Source organism: Artemia sp. Qi Xiang Cuo, chromosome 12 (assembly GCF_049724085.1).
Source record: "Artemia sp. Qi Xiang Cuo chromosome 12, ASM4972408v1, whole genome shotgun sequence".
NCBI lineage: Eukaryota > Metazoa > Arthropoda > Branchiopoda > Anostraca > Artemiidae > Artemia > Artemia sp. Qi Xiang Cuo.
The window spans coordinates 52,781,074-52,805,668 of record NC_142805.1 but is presented as its reverse complement, the minus strand read 5'-3'; the positions used below and the strand labels follow the sequence as shown (position 1 = coordinate 52,805,668).

The window sequence follows — 24,595 nt, the reverse complement described above, 5'->3', positions numbered from 1 at the left end:
CGGTGCGGCAAAGATCTTCCAAACTTTTTGGTAACATCTTCGATGCATACTGAGCACAGAGATGACACAAATTGCATGAGCATTTGATGACTATGACCCAATCATACTTTGCTTTTATTTTTGTTGCCACACTGCTGTTGATGCCCATCATTATATTTGTTGTATCGGCACAAAAGCCAACTCAGCTCTTTAGATCTACACCAGCATCCTTTAGCGATTGTAGACAACTGTCAACCCTCTGGAACACACCTTCAGCAGTCCCATCGGGACAGGTGACAAAGTCTAGGAAGTCTACATTTGTCTGTAGTTTCTCATCTACAAAACTCACACAAATAGCTAGCTGTTTGCAAGTACTATTGTCCGTTGTTTCGTTGATAATAATCGAGAACTTGGAGGCTTTGAGGTCATTTACCAGCTCTTGCCGATAGTGGGGGTACAATCCCTGTCGAACAATATTTTTGCTTTCCTGCCGTCACACGGTTTAGGACATCCTTCTCAGGTAAGAACTTGAGAAGATGGATAAGTTTGTCTGACAGCGAGAAAGGCAAACTGCTGACAACAAGGAACTCTCCTATTTTTGCCTGGATGACGTCAGTTACAACTCGATTTGGTTCTTTACAATGTCTAGCCAAGAAAAAGCCGAGGGACTTTACTTGTGTGTGATATATTTTATCATTGTTACTTTAAAAAGAAATTTGGGTAAAAGTAATATATATATATATATATATATATATATATATATATATATATATATATATATATATATATATATATATATATATATATATATATATATATATTGATGGAATTTGCTTTTTTTGTTGATTCAGTGAGGAATAGATTCTCGATCATTAAAGATAGTTGTCCATTTTCCGTAAGAGTGCATGGAAACTGCAAACGGATCTATACACGTCAACTCTGTTGGGGTCATTTTTGCAACACTAGGTCCAATTTATGGACAGTCCGTAAGTAGTCAATAAATTCAGGAGAGTGCCACTCAGCACATGAAGCTGTCAGGAATAAAGTCAGTGGACCCAATATCTCAATCATTGACTTTAGTTTATAGAAAAGAGATTAACAAAACTACTGAGATTTCCTGATTTTTGACTGATTGGTTTTTAAACGCATCAATTTCCCTTAAAGTGAGCCATTAATCAGCTCTCTTATGACGTCCCAGTGTCCCGCTAGCTGTGGAGAAAAAAAAAGAAAAAAAAGATGCCCTCGATGCAGAATATCTCGGTTGCAGCTCCTTTTTTTGATTTTAAAGCCAATATATTTCTCTCGTTGTTCAAGCCAAGGGACGGTAACTTTCCTGTACAAGGGTTTCGGACAAGGCGGTTCTAAAAGTGTCCTTCTTGTTTTGATCTGACTCTGTTTTTAGGAGCTATGTGTTATTATATTCCTTAGTGTTGGACGTGATCGTCTCTTACTAGGCTGCTAGCTACCGCTGCAACCCGGATAGATCCTTTATGTGACTATATCGAAGTGCATTTTATAATAGCTTTATATTCGTTATTTATTATAACAATTCGTAAGACAATGCTTCGTGAATGATATCCCTCCCCCCAATAAGTAAATCGCTCCTTATATGTAAATTTTAGAAAATCAACAGGTCTAGACAGAGTCTTCACCATTATGTGGCTTTTTATTCCATGGTTGTTCCTCACCAGACGCAAATATGGTGTAGAATATCAATTCTACGATATAAATTCCGGCTGTGACCCAAAAAATAATTTGCCAACGTTCGTGAGTTTGATTGCCATGCGTTAGTTCTCCAACAAAGATGGGAACAATAAATCCAGGCACAGTTGCCACTGTGTTGGTAAGACCCAGCAAAATACCTGCATAATTTGGAGCAATGTCCATATGGTTTACCAGATATCCACAGAACTTTCCAGAGACGAACATGACACCAAAAATCATGAGAGTTACAACAACGAGCCGAGTGCACCCAGAAAAAGAAACAGCAACTAGGCATATTGCAGGCAGGAGAGTAGAGATTCCATTACATATTTTTCGGACAGTTCCTTGCTTAATAGTGTTATCCCTGCGTAGTTTTTCCATGATCGAACTTAAGATCAGGCTAAAAATCCACATGGCAATGTGTGGAAGTGCAGATAAGCCGGCATTTTCAGCAATGTCGAATCGAAGAATCTGTTTCATAAATGTAGGAAGCTCCACTATAAAAAAGTACCAACCCCAGTTGCTGCAAGTGTGACCAACAACAATAGCCCAGAATGGCATTGACTTCAGGATATCTATCCAAGGTGGACGAACTTTTTGTTTCTTTACGCCTTCGACCGACGTCTTTAAATTCATGGAATCAATAAGGAACTGCTTTTCTACGGAGTTGATAAATTTATGATTTAACGGAGAATCAAACACAAAAAATACCCATAAAACACACCAGATGATTGCTATGGTGCCCTGAATGTAAAACACCCAAGCCCAGCCAAGTTTTACAGCTAAGATTCCAGAAAATGGTAAGAAGATTACCGTTCCAAGAGACATGCCTGAATATATGAATGATCCTATTCTTACCTTTTCAGTTGGAGGTGCCCACTTTGACACAAGAACATGCATTGCCGGCAAGGATAGACCTGCTGCTAGTCCTTCCACCAACCGAACAGCAATCACGAGCCCAAAATGAAAATTTGCAGCCAATGGAGTGATTATCGTTAAGACAGCGTTGACAGTGACAGATATCCAAAATACCCATTTTGCTGAATATTTTTCGGCTAACCAGCCACCAAGTATTTGTGTCATAATATAGCCCCAGAAAAAAGCTCCCTTAATTAGTCCCTGGGTTCGTTCATCCCAGAGGAAGGGTCCATCCTGATTTGATGAAGTTTTGGGACTAGATGACGACGGAATCGTACATGCGTAAGTAACGTTGGCCTTATCATTGTTCAGATCATCATGAATGGTCTTATCCAATTCTGTGTGATTAACCATAGCTACAATAGCAATAGACATATTAATCTTTAGTCCATATAGTATGGCGAGCCCAGCAGCGGCTAAGAAGGTAAAGATAACCCTTGCTGCTATCACTGGTCCTTTGTTATCATTACTTAATTCAACCATTTTAAAATTATTTTAAAGTTATAAATATTTTCTATTTCAAAGTCTTTCCAAAACTAGGTAAAATTCTCTGAGGCTTGTAATTTTATGTTTCCAAGTTATTTCTAATTATTTTGTTTGTTGGCAATCAATGACTAGGTCACATAAATTTGCTTTTGATAGTTTTTAAAATTTCCTAAATTTAAGTGGAAAGTAAATCTTTTTTTAAAAAGCTTTGAGCATTTTTAACTGCATTGCTTCTAATCTACTTCACACTAACTGTTCTTCCAACTATTGTCAATTTCCTCTATATTATACCTCTTCTATACCAATATTAAAATTAACTAAAATTTGACTTCCAAAAAATATTGTCTGACAGTAACTATTTTCTTTCCTTCATTTGGACACGTCTTGTCAGTTGTATAATGACAAATGAAATATCTGATTTTTGTCGCGTAATCTGCAATAAGCTATTTGGCAATATTCTAAGGCAACTACAAAACTTCTCTATTTTACTATGCTTTCATTTTTGTATCTCTTCAAATGAATTCCGATCATAAGGGTTGCAGTGGCAGCTGCAACCTAGTGAAGTTTGAATAATGGTCCATAGTAACCAAAAAAAGCAAAAAAACTTGCTAGCGCAAAACAAATGTCATTTATAACTGATTACGGAATGATAGCTATTATCTTGTTTAAAATAGAAAAATACAATTTTGAAAACCAATTAATGGAAGTTTTGAAACATACCCTGACATTCCCTAAGAAATTATATAAGGTCTAAATTGAAGTACGGTGATAAAATTACCGTAGCCAAAAACTCTATAAAGAAAGCTTACACTTTCCTGGATTGAACAACAAGAAAAATCGTTTTTTTGTAATTCTACATCTGATGCGTCTGTTTTTTTTTTGTTTTTTTCCTCCGCTGTTGGCACGATACTGGAACATCATAGAGAGCTCTATAAGGGATAATTTCAAAGGAAATGGTTATAGCTACGTATTTTTCTTACCGACAAAACATAATATTATAAATCATATAAATTTTTGACAAAAAGTTATATCTTCGTCTGCAAGATATAATGAGGTCTTAATCGTAGGTTACAACCAAAAATCACCGTATAATAAAACGGTATGATGACGTCAGTTGCAACTCAAGTTCGTTCTTTACAATGTCTAGCCAAGAAAAAGCCGAGGGACTTTACTTGTGTGTGATATATTTTATCATTTTTACTTTAAAAAGAAGTTTGGGTAAAAGTAATATATATATATATATATATATATATATATATATATATATATATATATATATATATATATATATATATATATATATTGATAGAATTTGCTTTTTATGTTTATTCAGTGAAGAACAGATTCTAGAACGCACTAGCTAAAAATTCAGAAATAGTGTAAAAAATAACTGCCAAGCTATGAAGAACCGTTATATGTAGACGATAATTAAAAAAGACACTAGAACTTTAATTTCCGTTCGAATTAGCCTCTCGCGACCTTCTAGGACCACAGAGTCGATACGATCACTCCTGGAAAAAAACAACAAATAAACATGCATCCGTGATCTTTTTTCTGGCAAAAGAATACAAAATTCTACATTTTTACAGACAGGAGCTAGAAACCTCTACAGTAAGGTTCTCTGATACGCTGAATCTTATGGTGTGATTTTGAATAAAATTCTATGACTTTTAGGGGGTGTTCCCCCTTTTTTGAAAATAAGGCAAATTGACTCAGGCTCGGACTAGGTTGCTAGCTACCGCTGCAACAGGGATAATATCTCTCCTAATATTATAATTACAAACAGGCAAAAGCCTACGGCTTTTTCTTTTTTGAATATTAGGAGGCGAACTTCAAAGAATCAGCAGCTAAGTCCAATATGTGCTATGGTTTGTTCTTTACTAGGTTTGAGCCATCTCTAAAGCCATAATACCAATGAAACTTACATAGTACCTACTGATGATTAATAATTACTATGGGTTTGAGTTTGTTCTTTACTATAATCTACTTATGATGCTTTCTTAAAGAATATGATTAAAATAATCATCTACATAATGATTCCTTTTATTACTTCAGTTACTATGGGCTACAGTTCGTTCCTTAATGTAAACTTTCATATAAAAACAGGAACAAGACTATCGCTTTTTCTTAATTGGAATAATGAGAGACGACCTGGCTACAAGCTACGATTATGACGTCACTGATAAATCTTTAACATGAAATTATATCTGATGAAACTTACATGTTCTGCATTTATTAGAACCATATCGATCCTTTATGTAATTTTTTTAAAGAAGATATTTGGATTGCTCGGATCTGATACTCTTCTTGACTTTTGTTAGGTTTAGGTTGCTCAGAAGAAACCATGTTTTCTGTCTAAGCTTTGTATTCTAACCCCCCCCTATTATATAATAATGAAGACATCATAACCAATGTCATCAGGCCTAACGTCATAATATAGTGTTTTCCTATTTACGTCATATATGGTTCTAATAAAACTATGAAAACATTTATTTATCTAGTACATGAAAACAAAGTTCTTCGTAAAAATATTGATTTTATTTTGAAATATGTTTTTGTTAATTACAAAAGCACGTTGATGTGACGAATTCCTAATGTTAAAACCATAAGCTTCTACAGTTTTACAAAAAAGCTAATATTATCGAACTTCTTTTTTTTAGAATTTCGGCTGTTATTTGACCGAGCTGCTCCTTACAGTTAGTTACTAGAAAATGTTTGAAACTTTAAAATAATGCCAATATATTGTACTTTATCTTAAAGGTCACCATCAATATCAAATACACGTATTGAAACTTGTATTTGATGCTGCGAGTATAAGCTTTACCCTACTTCTGAAAAAAATGCTGAATACCATCACTAAAGAGGTCAGACGATCAAAATATCACAGAAATGACAAGACAGATTTTGGTGTCCAATGTTTTGATTAGTAGAATATTAAAAAAAAATGTATTGAAAATTCTTTATTGTTTTTCCGTCACTCAACAATTGATATTTATAAGACTCAAAGCTCATCATTTAGAGCGTTTAAATATGGAATTTGAAGCAACTAGTTTTTTGAAGGAGAACAAAAGCAATACTGTTTGTTTACAAAGAACAGTGGCATCGCTTTTGTCCTCCTTCAAAAAACTAGTTGCTTCAAATTCCATATTTAAACGCTCTAAGTGATAAGCTTTGAGTCTTATAAATATCAATTGTTGAGTGACGGACTAACAATAAAGAATTTTAAATATATTTTTTAATATTCTACTAATCAAAACATTGGACATCAAAATCTGAAGCCCCAAATAATCAAATTATTTTGCTCTTTTTAACTCTTTGTCTTAAAAACGGTAAAAAGATAATCTTAGAAAAACCTGCGCCAAGAAATAATAATGACGTAATTTTTCAATCGATGTTTTCAATGACGTTTGACTAAGCATAATGAAATCGAGTTTCAACAGGCTGGTGAAAAACAAAAATTAATATCCCCTAATCAAGAATGTAATTCACCAAAGAAATTTCATAATTCTCCTATCTTGTTACCATGTCGAAGAATTTAACAATACTCGTTATAAGACAGATCTTAAATAATATATTACAGTTTATGAAAAACAATCTATATTAATACCGAATATAGCAGGAACTAGTAAAAAACGAACTTTGTCATCATCGCTGTTACCCAAAACATCCTTTAAAGTATATCATCATCTTGTGTACGAAAATGCTTTTTTTGTGTCAAAAAAATTAATTTATTCTAAATATTGTTTTTTTTATTACGATTACAAAAATGAACGAACTGTAATCAGGGTTACAGTGGTAGCTGGCATTATACAAGAGATTGGCAAGGAAGTCCATTATAAATGGGGATTGTGCATCTTTTATTGACATTGTGGTTGTAGAAATAGCTTAAACCTAGTAAAGAAAAAACCAAGGTATATAGTACCTAGAAATAAAAACATCTATTGATAAAGTAAAGAGTGAACCCTAGATCATAGTAACTGAAAATGGCATAAAATGCAAAACATAAATAATATTCAGAGTGCCAGCTGCCTGATTCCCTTTTAGACGTAAAAGTCTAAGACCGCTTTACTGAAAACTAATTTTATGACAAATATTTTCTTTTGTACTTAATATTGAAAATAAACATTAAAATTATAGTAACATTATGAACTGATGAGCTTTCAGCAATTAATATCATTATACATCAAATATTCAGTTTAATTTATTAGCTCTTTTTAAAGATGTTCAAGACGAATACACTCTCACTGCAAAAAAGTATTTGTATACTGCCTCCTTTCCTAACTGCAAAAAAACCAAAAGCCTACTGCGTCATTGGCGCTTAACTGAAAACGGATTATATTACAAATATTTTCTTTTCCAGTTCTTACAGCATTGAAAATAAAAAAAAACATTTACAGTGAAATAAATTCTTGAACTGATGGATCTTTCAACAATTAATATCATTATTCATCAAATATTCAATTTGATGTTTTTACACTTTCTAAGACTGTTCAAGACACATATACTTTTCAGTAAAGCGCCAATGACGAAGCAGATTTTACACTTTTTCACTGAGAGAAGGAAGTTATACCCAAACTCTTGTTTGTAGTGATTTTTGTCCGTTTCAAGCTTGATTTGCATATTCAATTTAAGTTTCACTCGTTTTAAGATTTATTTATTAATTTACATTAATATTTATTGTATGTTTTTTTGCATTGGCTGCTTATTTAATTCCTGTTCGTTTTAAGTTTCATTTGTACTTCAATAGGAAAATATTTTTCTTTAATCTTAAGCTTGATTTTCATGTTCAATCTAAGCATTGCTCTCTTTAAGATCTATTTATTCATTTATATTCTTACTTGTTGTATATTTTTGCTATGATTGTTTATTTAATTTCTGTTCGTTTTGGGTTTCATTTATTCTTTAATTGTAATTTCTAGTCGTGTTGATTTTTAATTTTAACAGGTATATTTATCTAATTATCTTAAGTTTAAAATGGCCTTTAATTTTATTTGAAAAAATTATTTTTCGGAAAGTTTTATTTTTCTAGAACTTTCTATTTTCAATCAAATGAGCCCTCTCTGAAGTTTATACATCAGTCTTTTTCATTTATTGCTTTACATTGCAGAGCGAAATGTAACCCATAGTATCTGAAATATTAAATGGAATCATTATATAGAGGATGATGTAACACATATTTTTCTTTAGACATTATCAAACAATTCGTGGTAACGAACTGTATACTAAGAGCGACTCGTCTCAATAGTTAACGAAACTCTAAAAAACGGAATTTTAATATCAATAAATACATCAAAAGAATTGAATTTTTACGCTGATTTTAAATATATAAGTTTCATCAAGTTTAGTTTTATCCATCAAAAGTTACGAGCCTTGGAAAATTTGCCTTATTTTCGAAAAAAGGTGGAGAACACCCCTACAAGTCGTAGAATCTTAATGAAAATCACACCATCAGTTTCAGCGTATCAGAGAACTTTATTGTAGAAATTTCAAGCTCCTATCTGCAAAAATATGGAATTTGGTGTTAATGCCAGAATAAAGATCACGGATGTATGTTTATTTGCCTTTTTTTGTTATTAATTAAAAAAAAAACTTTCCGAAAAATAAGTTTTTCAAAGAAAAGTAAAGGCCATTTTAAACTTATGCTCAGCAGATACAAATACCTTTTAAAATTCAAACCCAAAAAGACCAGAAATTACTATTAAAGGATAAATGAAACCCAAAACGAACAAAAATTAAATAAACAATCATAGCAAAAACATACAACAAGTAATAATCTAAATGAATTTATAGACCCCGGAGCGAGCATTGAATATATGGAATGTGAAAGCCATGCCAAGGACGAAAAAAATATTGAATTATTTAAGCCTTACTGATGACAAACATAAGCAGAAATTAAATAAACAATCAACGCAAGCTAGCACAAATCGTACAGTAATGTGAGTGAACGGGTGTATCTTAAAGGAGTGAAACTTAAAATTGAACATACAAATCAAGCTTGAAACGAACAAAAATCACTACAAACAAAAGTTTGGGTATCACGTCCTTCTCTTACTGTTAAAGTCTAAAACCTACAGCGTCATTGGCACTTTGATGAAAACGAATTATAGTACAAAAAGTTTCTTTTGTAGTTTATATTGAAAATAAACACTAAAATTATAATAACATTTCTAACTGATGAGCTTTCAGCAATTAATATCATTATACATCAAATATTCAACTTAATTTATTAGCTCTTTTTAAAGTTGTTAAAGACGAATATAGTTTCACTTCACTACACTTTCACTGCCTCCTTTCCTAACTATAAATAAAAACCAAAAGCCTACTGCGTCATTGGCGCTTAACTGAAAACGGATTATATTACAAATATTTTCTTATCCAGTTCTTAAAAGGTATCTGTATCTGCTGAGCTTAAGTTTAAAATGGCCTTTACTTTTCTTTGAAAAAATTATTTTTCGGAACGTTTTTTTTAATTAATTTTTGTTCGTTTTTGATTGCAAAAATTTTTTAAGTTTTTAAAAATTCCTTATTTCAAAATCAAACTTCAAAAAAAAATATTCATCAAAGCATCAAAACTGATATCAAAGTAACACTATCAAAGTGAAAAAATGGGTTTGTGTCAACCTCGGAGCTTTTATTATCTGATGTTTGAACTATTTTTAACAAAATTTTTAAGCACATTTAACATCTTTAGAGAATTTAACATCTCTAGAGTATGTTTGCGACCCTGAATACTCTGAAGCATGGGTGTATGGAGGGAGGAGAGGGGCAGGGGTGGCTGCTGCCCCCCTTAGAACTTCAAATTTACATTAGATATGGCTGGAAAAACAGATGGTGTAAAAAGTAGAAGGTTGAAAAAGCAGTTGAAAAAAGATATATGGCTAAAAAAGCAGTTGATAAAAGGTAGATGGTTGAAAAAGCTGGAAATAAACAGTTGGAATGACAGAATAAAAGTTGTGCTTAAAAATATTGTGCTTAAAAATTGTCCATTGGCCACTCATTGACATGCCTGCTCTTGAGACTCATTACTATAATCCAGTGTAACAGGGGCGAATTTGGAAAAAAACGTACTTGGTCTGTGGCAGTACTTTTGCCGTCTAGCACCGGATCTTGTCAAAATCATGTACCCAAAACTCTATTCAGTCTATTTTCATCTTATACAAAAATGTAGTCATAAAAAATTAATTAAAAACAATTTATAAACACATTATTTAATATAACCAAATCACAATTCACTACAAAACAATATAGTAGAAGAGGCATTAATCTATTTTATCAGAAAGGAAAGGGTGTGTCAGGGCATGACTAATTGATATCCTCTTCGCAGGGTCCAAGACAAGCATTTTATCTAAAAGGTCCTTCAATTGTTGAACTTTCCTTTGCTGGTCACCAGGAACTTCATGCGAGCCTTGGAGCTCAGCCAAAAGGTCTCTGGTCGGGTTAATAGTGGTCAATGTGACTACCTTCTCCTGGAAGATTATTTACAGTTACTAAAAAGATATATAATTTTCCAAATTTTGTCAAAAATAAAGGAGTAAGACCAAAATGTTGAAGAGGGCTGTATTTCGCAGCGATTTAATTAATATTTTGATAAATCATAAGGTTTTTTTTCTAATTCTTGGGGAAATGATGAATCGCGTGTAGAATCCGAAGGAGACAAAAAAAACTGATTAAGTCATAATGCATAATGGCATCATTCAAAATATAATACCTAAAAATAATTCCCCAAGAGATGAATAAAAAAATAATCCAAACAAACAAAAAGAACTTATGCTACGAGTATCCACAATGAAAATGTGCTTTTCAACTTTCAAAGAAAGAATCTGATTAAAAAAAAACAAACTTTAGTTCAGAAAAACTCGGAAGATTTTACTAGGTGGAAAAGGTAATAGATTTTTATAATGGGGCTCTGCCCTCTATGCCACTTGTAACAAAGTAAAAAATGAACTAAAAAAAATTACCCAAATATAATTTGGAAAAAAAAATCTTGAATTTTACTATTTCTTGATACGGAAGGGGGGGGGGAGTAGGACATATTGTTTTTACACAAACTTGACAGGAAAAGTCCTCGAAGACGCAGTAATAACTCAAATATGAAGTATAACATAACAAACTAACGATTTTTTCACCATTCTTTTCGGCAAAATATTCAAAATAGACAATTAAAATTTCATTGCTTCTGTGGTGGCGCAATGGGTTTGAAAAATAACAGGATTGAAAAATAACAGGGAATACAAAAATGAACAGCTTGGGTAAAACAAGTTGGAGTAACAAAATATATGCTATTTGACAACAACAAAAAAAAAAAAAAAAAAAAAAATTGCATTGCTTAACATCGAATGGCTTTCTAAGTGGGAATCTTGGAGTTTCTTTTTTTGTGATTGACAAATTCACGAGAACGTTTCTAAGGGGTAGGGGAAATCAAACTCTAGGAACAATAAACATTCTCTATTCCCTCTAAAAATAATAAGTCTTTAAAATTCCACTAACTAGTCCTACTCAAATACATAGCTTTAAGCAGTATTTTAAGTGATTGACAAATTCACGAGAACGTTTCTAAGGGGTAGGGGAAATCAAACTCTAGGAAAAATAAACATTCTCTATTCCCTCTAAAAATAATAATTCTTTAAAATTCCACTAACTAGTAATACTCAAATACATAGCTTTAAGCAGTATATCTATGATCCCCCCCCCCCGTTAATCGTGATGCAAGACAGACAAACGAATCTATCAAAATATATTATTAATGTAGTATTTGGGACATATTTTTTTCTAAACCACACTTCAGGGAAGATGGAGAGGCTCCGTAGCCCTTGTTCTTTGCGCTAAAGCTACACACTTCGATCTCAAGTTCTTAAGAACTACCGCTAAAAAACACAGGCCATTGAACTGTGAGAGGAAATATTATTTAAAAATTACAAAACTTCGGCAAAAAGAGGGGAAAGAAACTCTTTACTCACAGTTCTTAGACACGAACTGTTTTATTGATAAAAACAAATAAAAAATCCTGATTTAAATTTCTACAAAATAAACTTTCTAGAAATAAAACTCCTGGAAAATTCAGTCACTTTTACCATAATAAAGAATTAGTCAATAAATGAACGACAATTGGAGATTAGCTTCTACCGCTATCATTTTCCCCTATCTGTCATTAGAAACCATTATTTGCTAATTATTTTTGATCATATCTTAAATCAATCGTCATTTCTTAACAAACTATTAAAAATTGTATCGTCGTTGTCCATTCTTTTTTCTTTGTAACAACTTTTATTACGCGCTAACGCACAATAGTTTTTTGAAAATGTTTGTTTTGAAAAGCAAAATGAATTTTTGGAGAAAACCAAAGATTAAAATCTAAGAACGACAAGCTTTATAAACCAAAAGTGAATAAAACATAAATTTAATTGGACAAAAAAAACTTTTACAACATAATGTAAATATATCATCAAGAACTATTTGACTCATAAAATTTTAGAGGACCATATTCGTCTTCAGTAAGTTAAGGGCAGAGTACGCATAACTTACAAAGCGGAAACTGGCAGTGTTGTCAACAAAATTACAAACACCACCTATCATTTGACTTTTTTCAAGCTTCGTCATTGTTTATTTTCAGAAACTGAGAAACCTGTGGTGATGCAAAGGGTTTGACCTTAGCTGGGTAACATTGGACCCAGAGATCAGACCCGGTAGTAGCAACACACTGCAGGGCCGACGCAGGGTCCTTGGTAGTCAAGCGTAGTTAGTATGATTACTTACTTTACACAATGACAGTAGAAACTTATAACTGAATAATTTTTGCCTTATTACTGCACTGATAAATCCTAAGAAATGCCGAATGCTAGATGGCTTTGGTGAGTTTGTAAACACAAGCGCGAGTTTCCACTCTAGCAAGTTACCTACATTATTTGGTGATAGGGTACCCTGATGATGGCATAGAAATAAACTACAAGTACGCTTTGATTTTGATGCTCCATATAGTTATCAGTCCAGCATTATTGATTACTGGCGTCTGAGAAATTCCAAATTGCCCCAGTTTTGGCTAAAATTAATTTGAAAATAATGTATGCTACCATTTCCAATAAAAGGTAGCCTATTGTTTCCAAAATGTGACAACTCAAAATATTCAATTGCCGGGAGCAGATTGTTATTTCGTATGATTAGAATCTACACATAACTTGCAATTACTATGTAGCTTTAAGCGAAAAATAGAAAAACACTATAGATCCATAATTAAAGAACAAATACAAAAAATGGATCTAGTATTAACCCAACATTCACTTCCTCCCAATAACTAAATTATGATTATTAATAATACAGTGTACAAACTTATAGAAAATGTCAAGTTTGTCAGACGCAAAAAACTGCAAACGTTGCTACAAAATTAGGAAAAAGAACGTAAATAAAATATGCAAGACATTTACACCATTTTGCACCAAAATGTCTACTTACTATAACTGCTGTATGTAAATACGCCAGGGGAAACAAAAAATTGGAACAATTTCTTGTTATATTTTTTTTTTATTTCCTTTACATTTGGCCAAAGATAGAAGATTCGTTTTTTTCAAACGGTCAGATAAATAAATTTGTACACTTTTTTATACTAGTCTGGTTTCTGCAAACTAACCAAGCCCTAGGTATCTCATAATCAATGAAAAATTCTTTAAACGAAAAAAAAATCTCATAACTTACAGAATATTTGACTTTGCTTCTTTGCTAAGCAAGCTCATACTTAGCTTGCTGCCAATGTTTTATTTTTATTATTATATTCTATGGTTTAAGGCAACACTTTAAATTCCTAATAAACTACTTTCAAGAGCACAACATTTCAGTCACTTATCACTTTCCTGAACTCTTTTAATAATAGCTCGACATCGTCATCATGTGACGGGGGGGGGGGGGGGTGTAGAAGCCCTTTTACGGTGCGAAAACATCTTACATTATAAATGTTTCGCTTTCAGAAATGTTATACTGAGATGAGATGAACTTAGAAGAGGTACTCAGACCAAGGCTGTATCCAGTGGGTGAGGGGTTACGAGCTTTGAACCCCCCCCCCCCAAAAAAAAGTTAGTCCGACTCGTAAAAACATAAGAAAAATGAATATAAACACATTTTTGATACTTTTTTTAAAAGCTTTTTGTACCCCCCCCCCACAGAAAAAAACCTTTTGCAGGCCCCCCCCCCCACAAAAAAAAACTGGATACAATACCTGAGTCAGACAGTACTTAGAGGAGAGACAACGACCCTTATCCCCCTTATGCACATAATTAAATTCCCGAACATTTTCCGCCAAGAAATTAGGACTTAACACTCACCCTTTCAGTTATTTTATCAATATCCCTGTAGAGAAAGTTATAGTTAGCATCAAAATGGGCATCTTTGAACTGTCCTTTTCTCAGAAGTTTGTTAGGAAATTTTCCTTTCACGTCAATGATGAATTTCAGCATCTGGTTGTTAGTTGATCCAGAAAACAAAATCCGTCCTGTATACAATTCGTAGATGGTGCAAGCGGCTGACCATAAATCAATTCCGAAATCGTAGGATAAACCTGCAAGTAAGAATTAAATATTAGTTGCAACTGAGTAGAGTAGAAAACGATTCTTCCATCGGAGAAATCAGTAAATACAAAAAAAAACAGCAAAAACATAAAAAAAACATAAACCAAAAGAGCAAGTTCTATTACAAATGTCAACAAATAGGATATTTAAAAGACGTCAAACAATTAAATCAATGACGCTTCTATAATATCACCAATAACGTTAAAGTGACGCTTGAAATACTGCGAAAAAAGCTATGACATCTTTTTGTTACCGAAATGAAATTTTCCAGACAACCGTGTTCCCGCAAAACACCCCAAATTGAGATATGCTAATTTGGCGTAAATAAACGAAATTGACACTAGATGGCCTCTATTTTCATTTAAATCGTACAGTTCCCGCATTAAATGACAAAAATGGCATTTGGTGACGTGCTCAAAGTCTTCAAAGATTTTGCATTGTCCAGTGTCAATCGAATTATGTCAACGTAGGTCAATTAACTCAGCAAAAAATCACTTTCCGCTTGCTGTCCCAAGCTAGGTTTAAACATATTGCCGGGAATTTCGAGTGCAAAGGGAAAGAAAACTAAACTCAAGATATCATGAGCTATCTCGAGATAAGGTTGAGCATTCTTTTACAAAATTATTTGTTAAATTTATTATATAATTTATTTTAACTTATTAGTTTTATTTTTATTTCAATTATTTTTAAATTATTAAATAGTGAATTAGATTATTTACAATTTTCAAAATATTTTGTTTTACCTAGACACGGGCATAGAATTAAGTCTACTAGCAATCTTCTACTTAGTATAGTGTAGTAATTAGTTGCCACTTCCCTTGATAGGGGGGAAGTGGAGGGGGGATGTGGCAGTGAAGATCGGGCTCCAGGCATATCAGTTCTTCTTCGTCTATTTCACAGCAGGCGGGCTTTTCAGTTGATACTATTTAGCCCTTTTCCTTTTGCTTCACTCTACGGGCTACAGAGCTACTGGCTTGGTTGTCTCTTATTTATTATATATTCTCAGATATCTTTCAGTAGATCTTTTGACTCAAGGAGTTCAAATATAAGATGATAGATATTGATATCTGTGTTCTGTGTGCTGGTATAGTCAGCTAGGCTCTTAGCTGTTAGTGAGATTTTGTGGTGTTTGAAGCACTTTAACAGTTTACAATGCAAGGTTTGCTGTACAGACGTCAGCATATTACATTCAAATAGGCAGTGGTCAATTGTTTCATTTTTCATATTACAATACCTGCAAAGAGGGGACAGGGGAACTGAACCACTTGAATTAGGAAACTGATACAAGAATGCAAGAAAGTTTAGTCCATTTGTTCCAGAACGAATTCTATGATACATTTTAGAAAAGTACTTATTGAGAAAGGGGGAAAGAGTAGGATTTTTCTTATTAAACATAATATCTGATAGTCTCCATTGGTAAATATCTCTGATGGGGATTGGTCTCCCACTTGGATGGTCAATATTTATAGCATTTTTTGCTATTTCATCAACCTGATGATTACCACTTATACCAGAGTGGCTAGGAATATACTGAAGATAAGTTCTTATGCTACTTGAAGCAAGATTATCAATAATAATAAGACAATGATAATTGTCAATATCCAGCTTATACTGAGGAGCTGAAGACAGCAACTTAAGTCTTGATAAAGAGTCAGAATAAACTATAATATTATTTGAATTAGCAATCAAGGGTTTATTTTCCATAAGGTGTTCTAATGCCATGATTATGGCACTCAACTCTGCAGACATTATAAATACATTATTATACAATCTCTCACCCCTTGCAATTTTCAGGTGAGGAAGCAAGGCACCACTTGCTACCTTCTCATTCATTTTGGACCCATCAACAAATATTTGGAAATGGTTTTTATAAGTAATTGTATTAAGTTCAGCAAATTTTTTCTGGACAAAAGCAATGGGGGTTAAATTTTTATTCCACTTTGAGAAATCAGTATTTATTATGGAAACTGACCTATTCCATGAAGGGTAATGAGGAAAAGTACGTGCAATAGACATTGCGGGTACAGGGAACCTCTTATGAGTATTGGCATACTCATCTGCAATGCCTCAATACATGGCTAGGTTTCTTAACCAATTCTGTAGGGTGTGTGAGCTATTTTATTCAATTTTTGTTAGATATTTTGTCAAGAGAAAGCTACGTCTCTCCCTTATTGTTGTTAATCCACTCTCCATAAGCAGAAACTTGGTGCTTGTGGGTTTCCTAAGACCAAATATGAGACGTATTATATCGTTTTGTGTTGTTTCAATTTTTTGCATCTGGGTCTTTGCACATGTACCATATACGATATAAAACTGGAGTAAGGTTTTCTCCTTACAGCCCCAGGGTGTGGAAAGAAGTCTTTTTAGTATAATTGTTTTTCTGTTGCATTTTTTTTATTGTGTTTGGAATATGTAGCTGGAAATTAAGGTTCTGGTCAAGCATGAGACCTAAGTAATTAATTCGATGATATTCTAGAGTAGTTGTTCCATTAAAAGTTAATTTTGCATTAACATGATTTCACTTTCGGTGAAATTGGATTATTTTTGAGAACCTCAGTTCGAACCCCAAGGTAAGTTTATATTGTCCTTCTTCCAAGGAAGTCTAATGCTCATTTAGACCATCTTGCTAAAAAGTAAAGGAAGGGCCTAGAATAGCTTACAGAGCCCGAATTGAACCAATTAAAAATACAAGAGATGGCCACACGTGGTATAGACAAAGATGGCCACAGGTCTGACTCCCTGGAAGGGGAGGAGAAAGCCCACTTGTATGATCGGGCATAGTGGCAAAAAGAATTTAGTATTCACACGGCTCGGCTTTATTATCTGAAGGGGAATAAATGTAGGAAATTACAACCAAGAAGTAGCCTAGTTCGGTGACACTTGCATCTAGAACTGTCTTTCTGAGTGAGTTATTCCAGAAAGCAGCTTTCCTAATTCTTTAGAGGCAAAGTACAGCCTTTGGCTCTAAATTTCTGGATTATGAAAAAAGGGAACGAGAAGAGGATTCTTTAGTTTAGTTTATAAACTCAAAATTTCAAATTATTACTGCCAAAAGTGTCTACCATCACTGCCAAAGGTGTATTACTGCCACATGCGTCAACCAACTAACACCACCTGATTTAGTAGAAAGATCAGCGTGTCATTAAAGAAACACCTATTAGGCACTTAAGGAAGATTTCATTCCCGAGAATAGAAATATTGAGGAAACAGTATCTCCCCCCCCCGAAAAAAAAGAAGAAATTATACCAAATTTTTAAAACATTTGGAAGGAATCACCAAAATCTGGACGCCTTAAGGGGAAGGAGGAGAGGCGAAGGGCTGCAAATAAGGGAAAACAAAATAGAGCGAATGACACTTCTCCAGTTATTTTGCTCAGACAAAGTTGGTGTACATAAAATAGGAATCCTTACAAACAGCCATCACTTACCAAGAATGATTTCAGGAGCTCTGTAAAAACGGCTAACCAAATAGGGAGTGATCTCATTTTCATGAACCAAAGAAGCTGAACCAAAATCACACAGTTTTAGAAGAACCTTGGATTCATTCACCTGCGAAAGAAACACCTGATTAAGATTTCCTGTTTTCTCACTATATATATAAAGGGCTCATTCAATTGGAAATTGAGAGGGCTAGTGCCCTTTATGATAGTCAAAGTCATCAGAGGGCAACCAACCCCCCTTCCATGCCCATCATTCCCCGAACATATACAGTCAAAATTTTGAGATAGCCATTTTGTTCAGCGTAGTTTTTAACTCTGTAAATTCTGTCTTCGAGGATGACAACCCCTCCAAAGCCCTCAGGGCAAGGGTTGTAAGTTATGCCGTGGGGGCGTATAAGGTTTTTGTAAAAAGGGTGGTTGTAAAAACTTCAAAAAGGGCTCATTCAATTGGTAATCAAAAGTTCTAGAGCCGTTTTTAAGAGTCAAAATGATCAGAGAGCAGATATCCCCCCCTACACACAGACCTCGTATTCTCACAAACCCCATCACGGCCCTCAAGTAAAGGGTTGTAAGCTATGCCCCGGGGGCATATAAGGTTGTTATAGAAAGCGCTGTTGTAGAAACTTCAAAAAGGGCTCAATTGATTGAAAATTGTGAGGACTAGTGCCCTTTTTAATTGTCAAAAGTGATCGGAGGGAAAATGACCCCTCCATGCCCATCATTTTGCCAAACACTTCCGATCAAATTTTGAGGTTGCCATTTTAGGACAAGGGTTGTAAGTTATGCCCTGGGGGCATATAAGGTTTTTTATAGAAAGTGTGGTAATATAAACTTCGGAGGGGGCTCATTGGATTTGTAATAAGAAGCTCTAAGGCCCTTTTTAAGAGACAAAGTGATTGGAGGGCATATACCTACCCCCCCCCCACACACACACACACGTCGTATTTTCCCATATTGCATCTAATAGAAATTTTGAGACAGCCATTTTATTTAAAACATTCAAAATATTTTATAACAAGGCTTTTAGGGTTGAAACAAACCCTCAGAGCCTGGAAGCAAGGGTTGTAAGTTATGCCCCAGGGGCATTGAAGGTTTTTTATTGAAGGGATGGTACTATAAATTTTAGAGGAAGCTCATTTGGTTGAAAATTGGAAGTTCTAGTCCCCATTTAAGAGTAAAAAGTGACGGAGGGTAGCTACCTCCTGACTACCTCTTTTTTCCAAACGAATCTAATTGAAATTGTGATAGAGCGATTTTGCTCAAAATAGTCCAAAAAACATATAACAATGCCTCTAGGGATAACACAACCCTCAGCGCCCTGGGTATAGCGTTGTAAGTTATGCCAAGAGGGCATATGAGGTTTTTATGGAATAGGTGATCCTACAAACTTCAGATGGCTCATTGGATTTGAAGTTGGAAGTTATAGTACCTTTTTTTTAAGAGTCAAAATGATCTTAGAGAAAGCACCACCCCCCTCCATGCTTATCATTTCCATTAACACCTCCGATCACAATTTGGAGTAAAAAAAAAATTTCATCGTAGATAAGGGTCCGGAAATTATGTCTGTAAGGAAGACACCCCCCCCCCCCCCCACAGCTCTCAGGGCAAGGATTCTAAGTTATACCCTGGGGACATATAAGGTTCTTATAGAAAGAGTAGTCGTATATGCTTTGGAGCGTACTCATTGTATTGGTAATAAGAAGTTCTAGTGCCCTTTCTAAGAGTCAAAGTGATCAGAGCGCAGCTAGTAATGGAGGTAAACTAGCCCCCACCCCCCAACTAACCCTCTTTTCACAAAACACATCTGACTAAAATTGTGCGATGGCAAATTTGTTTAAACTAGTCCAAAGAACATATAACAGAGCCCTGGGGTAAGGGCTTTAAGTTATGACCCGGAGGCGTATAAGGTGTTTATGGAATGGGTGGTCGTATTAAATTCAGATGGGTTATGTCAAGACCAGAACATAATTTGCACTTTACTGAAAACAAAATACATTTAAAATTTTTTACTTGTTTAAAATGTCTTTACTAGATATATAAAGAGGGACAAATGAATGTGCATTGTCAGTTAAATGTACATATGCTGATATTTATTCCTCAAAATTTTAACAATATTTGATTTATTAAAGTTATAAAAGTGAAAAAATTTATTTTCTTTTTTCCTGAAAAAGACTGTCAATACAAAACAAACAGAAGTTAATTAAAAAGACTTTTTCCAAAATTTAGTTTTTCCAAGAAAAGTAAAGAACTTCATTAAACCAACGCTAAAACTACGCTCAAGCTTCATTTTATCTTAAATACATTTTAAGAAATGAACCGCCCGTTGAAACACATACTTTTTTTTGGCGAAACATACCAAAATACACAAAATATCCAAAACACACAATACATACATTTTTTGTCCCTCTTTGTGTTCAACAGATTCCACTCCAATAAAACCTGTTTACATCTCCAAATTTTGTCCCCATTCATTATCAAAGTAAAAGCAAGGAGAAAACTCGTCTTTTTCCTATTTCTCTACAAATTTTCTGACTATTTACTTTAATTTGTTTTGCAAGTTTAGATTATTCTTTTTCCCTTTTGAGATTTTGACTGCTTACTTTTTTTGATTTTCATTTGTCAACACATTTTTGATATCTATAATCCTTTTTATACCCGTACAAAAAAAAAAGCAAGGAAGAACAAGACTTACAAGAATATTATCTGGTTTAATGTCGGCATGCACAATATTGGCCTTTTTCATTAGCTTCAGCGCAAGCAACAGCTGCTGGGTGTAGGCCTTGACTGCTTTTATATGAAGACCAACACCTAGAACAAAGCAAAAATAAATCTTAAAATTTGATAATGGATTGATAATATGGATATTTTCCATGGAGGTGAAGTGTGATATTCGTATCACAATCAATAACTAAGTGATATGACGCTTGCCTGGGAAATTAAAACAGACATCAGTTGTAAGAATATTAAACAAATACAACAGACACAATTCTTATGGGGATAAAACTGTTTCTAGGGGTAGTGGATGGCCAATGAATATAAACATAACCTTAGATCAAGGCCATATCCAGGGGGAGGCTAGGGGGTTTGACCCCCCTCCCCGAAATGTTCGTCCGACTCGTAAAACCTTAACAAAAATGAATATAAACAAATTTTTGATGCGGTTTAGTTTTTTTTTTTGCAAACCACCCTCCCCCTAAACAAATTCTTTTATACCCCCCCCCAAAAATAAAAATAAAAAAATAAATAAATAAAAAAAATCCTGGATTCAGCCCTGCCTTAGATAAACTAATTGTGACCCTTTAACGGATGAGAAGTCGGTAAACTGCTTAAAACTTTTTTGCATGACTAATAGTTGTGTAGCGCAGGTTCCCGTCTCCTGATTCTCTGCTTTCAGCAGAGAGTGCAGTGCGTAGTTGGGAGTAAATCATCAGATGCATCTGAAGTCAGCATACTGAGGCACTTATCAATTCTAGAAGGAAGGAAGGGGAGCCTCTTTAAAGCGGATTAGCGCTAATTAGAGCAGTACAAGAAAGTTCACAGCGAAAGTTCACAACTTTTTCTTTTGGCACCTGAAGAGCGGTAGGTTTGTCACAAACAAGCCTGCTGTACAAAAAACATAATATATAATTGAAATAAAATGTTCCTCGCTGTTCTTTCTATGGCACCACATTTTTTCAAGTTGTAAAATTAAAATGAAAGAAAAAATGTCAATTAATTTACCTTTGCCATATTTTTTCAAGACCTCTCTCAAATTCAAACTAAGGGGTTCCATAACCAAACACAAGTGCTGTTTGTGATAGAAGTTCCTCATTAGCCTTAAACAATGATATTTATCCTCGCGGTCCGTCTCGTTCAACTTCTTCAGCATTTCCATTTCTTTTAGTCCAGTTTTATGCCTAAAAACAAAACATAAAGCTAATCACAGCATAACACACTGAAAACACTTGGATTTGCTACGTAAGGACTTAAGCCACAGAGAATATAAATTATCTTGGTTCAACCAAAAGGTTGTAAATGGAACAAAGATTGTAATTTTACAGAAGAAAGTAATTTTATAAAGAGAATCACAACATAAAAATGGTCACCAGGCAAAAATTTACCCTTTTTCGGGGGGGGGGGGACGAAAACAAAATTTTAAAGTCCATACAAAAATTTGTTTATTGCATTTTTGTTATGCTTTTTACGAGTCAGACAAAAATTTTAGGGGGAGTGGCGTCAAACGGGTAAACCCCCCATAGATATGGCCTTGCCACCAGGTCACTTCATTACTTAACAACTTTAGCCACGGAGAAAAAAAAATATTGTCCTGGTTCGACCGATAGGTCCTAACTGAAAAAAATTGTAATTTTAAAGAAATAAGTAATGTTACAAAGTTAATCTAACACGAAAAATTACCACCACTTAAACTTGCTAGCTAATATATACTATATATATTATAATGTTATATAATTATATATTATATAATTATTAGCGGTTATATACTAATATAACCGCGGAAAAATATATACTGTCCTGCTTCAACTAAAAGGTCGTAAATGAAAATTTTCTATGCAATTTTACAGAAGAAAGTAATTTTACAACGATAATCCCAACATAGGAAATTACCACCAGGTCACTTTACTACCTAATGACTTTAGCCACGGATAAAATAAATTATCCTTTTTCAACCAACAGGTCCTAACTGAAAAAGAAACATAATTCTACAGAAGTAAGTAATTTTACAAAGTTAATCCAACACAAAAAATTACCACTGCTCAATTTGCTGGCTAATGACTTTAACCGCGGAAAAATATATACAGTCCTGTTTCAACTAAAAAGGTCGTGAATGAAAATAATTTTTAACATTACAGAAGAAGGAAAATTAAGTTTTAATCAAGCAGAGAACAATCAAATATGCACTACACCAACGTTGTAGCAAACAATACGTAAAATAACGTCTCCTTTTTTAAGAATCTCGTCTCCTCTTTTTTTTTCTTTTACGAATATACTTTTTTTAAATTAACTTGAAAATATTTTGAACTATTAATATTTATCGTTTTAAAATGAAAGCTAAACATGATTTTAAAACGTAGAAAAGAAATAATGTACGTATGCCAAAAATCTGTTCGTACTTTTTTTGCATATTTTTTTGTGCATATTTTTTTTTTTATGACGGTGCTTTTCAAAAGCTTTGTTTGTTGTTTTTTTTTTTACTACAGTATTTTTCGTCGAAATCTCAATGTTATGCCTTTTCATTTATGCAAATAAAATTATAATTTTTTAAAAACTCAAACTAAGGAATAACACTAAAAGTTAAAAGGAACAAAAATTATTCCGTATACGAGGGGCCTCCTCCAAATCCCTCGCTCTTTACGCCAAAGCGAGACTTTTTGTCCAAATTCTTTAACAACGACTCCGGACACACAAAGGCCGTTCAATTGGAATAAGAAGCTTTTTCAAGGCATAAAAAAAATGTTCAGTCTCGCGAATGAGGGACTGAGGGGGCAAGGAGTCAGCCCCCTCCGTATACGGAATAAATTTGGTTCGTCTTAAGTTTCAATGCCATACCTTCAGTAAAAAAAAACAAAAAAAAACTTGTTTTACAGATAATTTCTGATCATTTTTAAGATCACGCCGGGAAATCCCCCTCTGTCACAACCTCCCCCCATGGAAAATTCTTTCCGTCAGAAATCCCACCTACCCTTAGAAAATTCCCAATAACAAACATTACATGTAAACAATGGTCAAATTACATAACTTATAGCCCTTTCCCCAGTGGCTGTTGGAAGTTGTCATCACCAGAGGCGTAGTTATTGGACGTTTTAACTGGGATGAACCAAATAGCAATCTGAAAATTTTGATCGGATATCTTTAGGGAAAAAAGGTATGGGGGTGCTAAATTCTATTCGAATGAGCCTTCTTTCGAACTTCTAGGACAATTATTTCGATTCGATCATACCTGGCGAAACAAAATGAAATTAGTAAATAAAAAAAAATTATCACCCACCCGTGACCTTTCTGCTGGCAAAAAGTACAAAATTGCACATTTTTGGAGCTATGAGCTGGACACTTACAATAGGTTTCTCTGATATGCTGAATCTGATGGTGTGATTTTCGTTAAAATCTCTTTCTGGGGAGGGGTCCCCTTTTTCGAAAATGGCACTTTTTTGTGGATAGGGGCTTGAAATCTCTACAGTAGAGTTCTCTGATATGTTGAACCTGATGGTGTGATTTCCTTCAAGATCTCTTGACTTTTTGGGGTGTTTTTCAAAAGTCAAACAAATTTTCTGAATCTCATGGCTTTTGATTGGCAACACTGTACTTAATGGATCTTGTACATTTTACATATTTGATGCATTAACTGTTAGAAGAATTCTTTTTTAAGGACTTCGGTTACTGCTAGGCCGAGCCGTTCCTTACTTACGGTTTGGCCACGAACTGTTTGAAAAAGTGACTTTTGGCTAAAACAGATTGATCTGAAACAATCTTATTTCTTCTGTTTTAATTTCATGAGGATGGAAGGGGGTTTTTACCAAAT

General features: G+C 34.0%; 1 protein-coding gene and 1 pseudogene across 1 annotated transcript in view; both read right to left on the bottom strand.

Moving 5' to 3' along the window:
* Positions 1 to 1,614: 1,614 nt before the first annotated feature.
* On the bottom strand, positions 1,615 to 3,084 carry LOC148946265 (sialin pseudogene; annotated as a pseudogene).
* A 7,134-nt stretch (positions 3,085 to 10,218) lies between these two features.
* The window catches only part of Prp4k (Pre-mRNA processing factor 4 kinase), a gene marked incomplete at its 5' end in the record, with an annotated part of 68,836 nt that continues 54,459 nt past the window's right edge, over positions 10,219 to 24,595 (bottom strand). The window contains 5 exons of the mRNA XM_089097648.1: positions 10,219 to 10,553; positions 14,397 to 14,629; positions 18,067 to 18,187; positions 20,771 to 20,886; positions 21,799 to 21,974. Coding sequence (XP_088953774.1) covers positions 10,347 to 10,553; positions 14,397 to 14,629; positions 18,067 to 18,187; positions 20,771 to 20,886; positions 21,799 to 21,974 — 853 coding nt within the window. The remainder of the gene's footprint in view (positions 10,554 to 14,396; positions 14,630 to 18,066; positions 18,188 to 20,770; positions 20,887 to 21,798; positions 21,975 to 24,595) is intronic.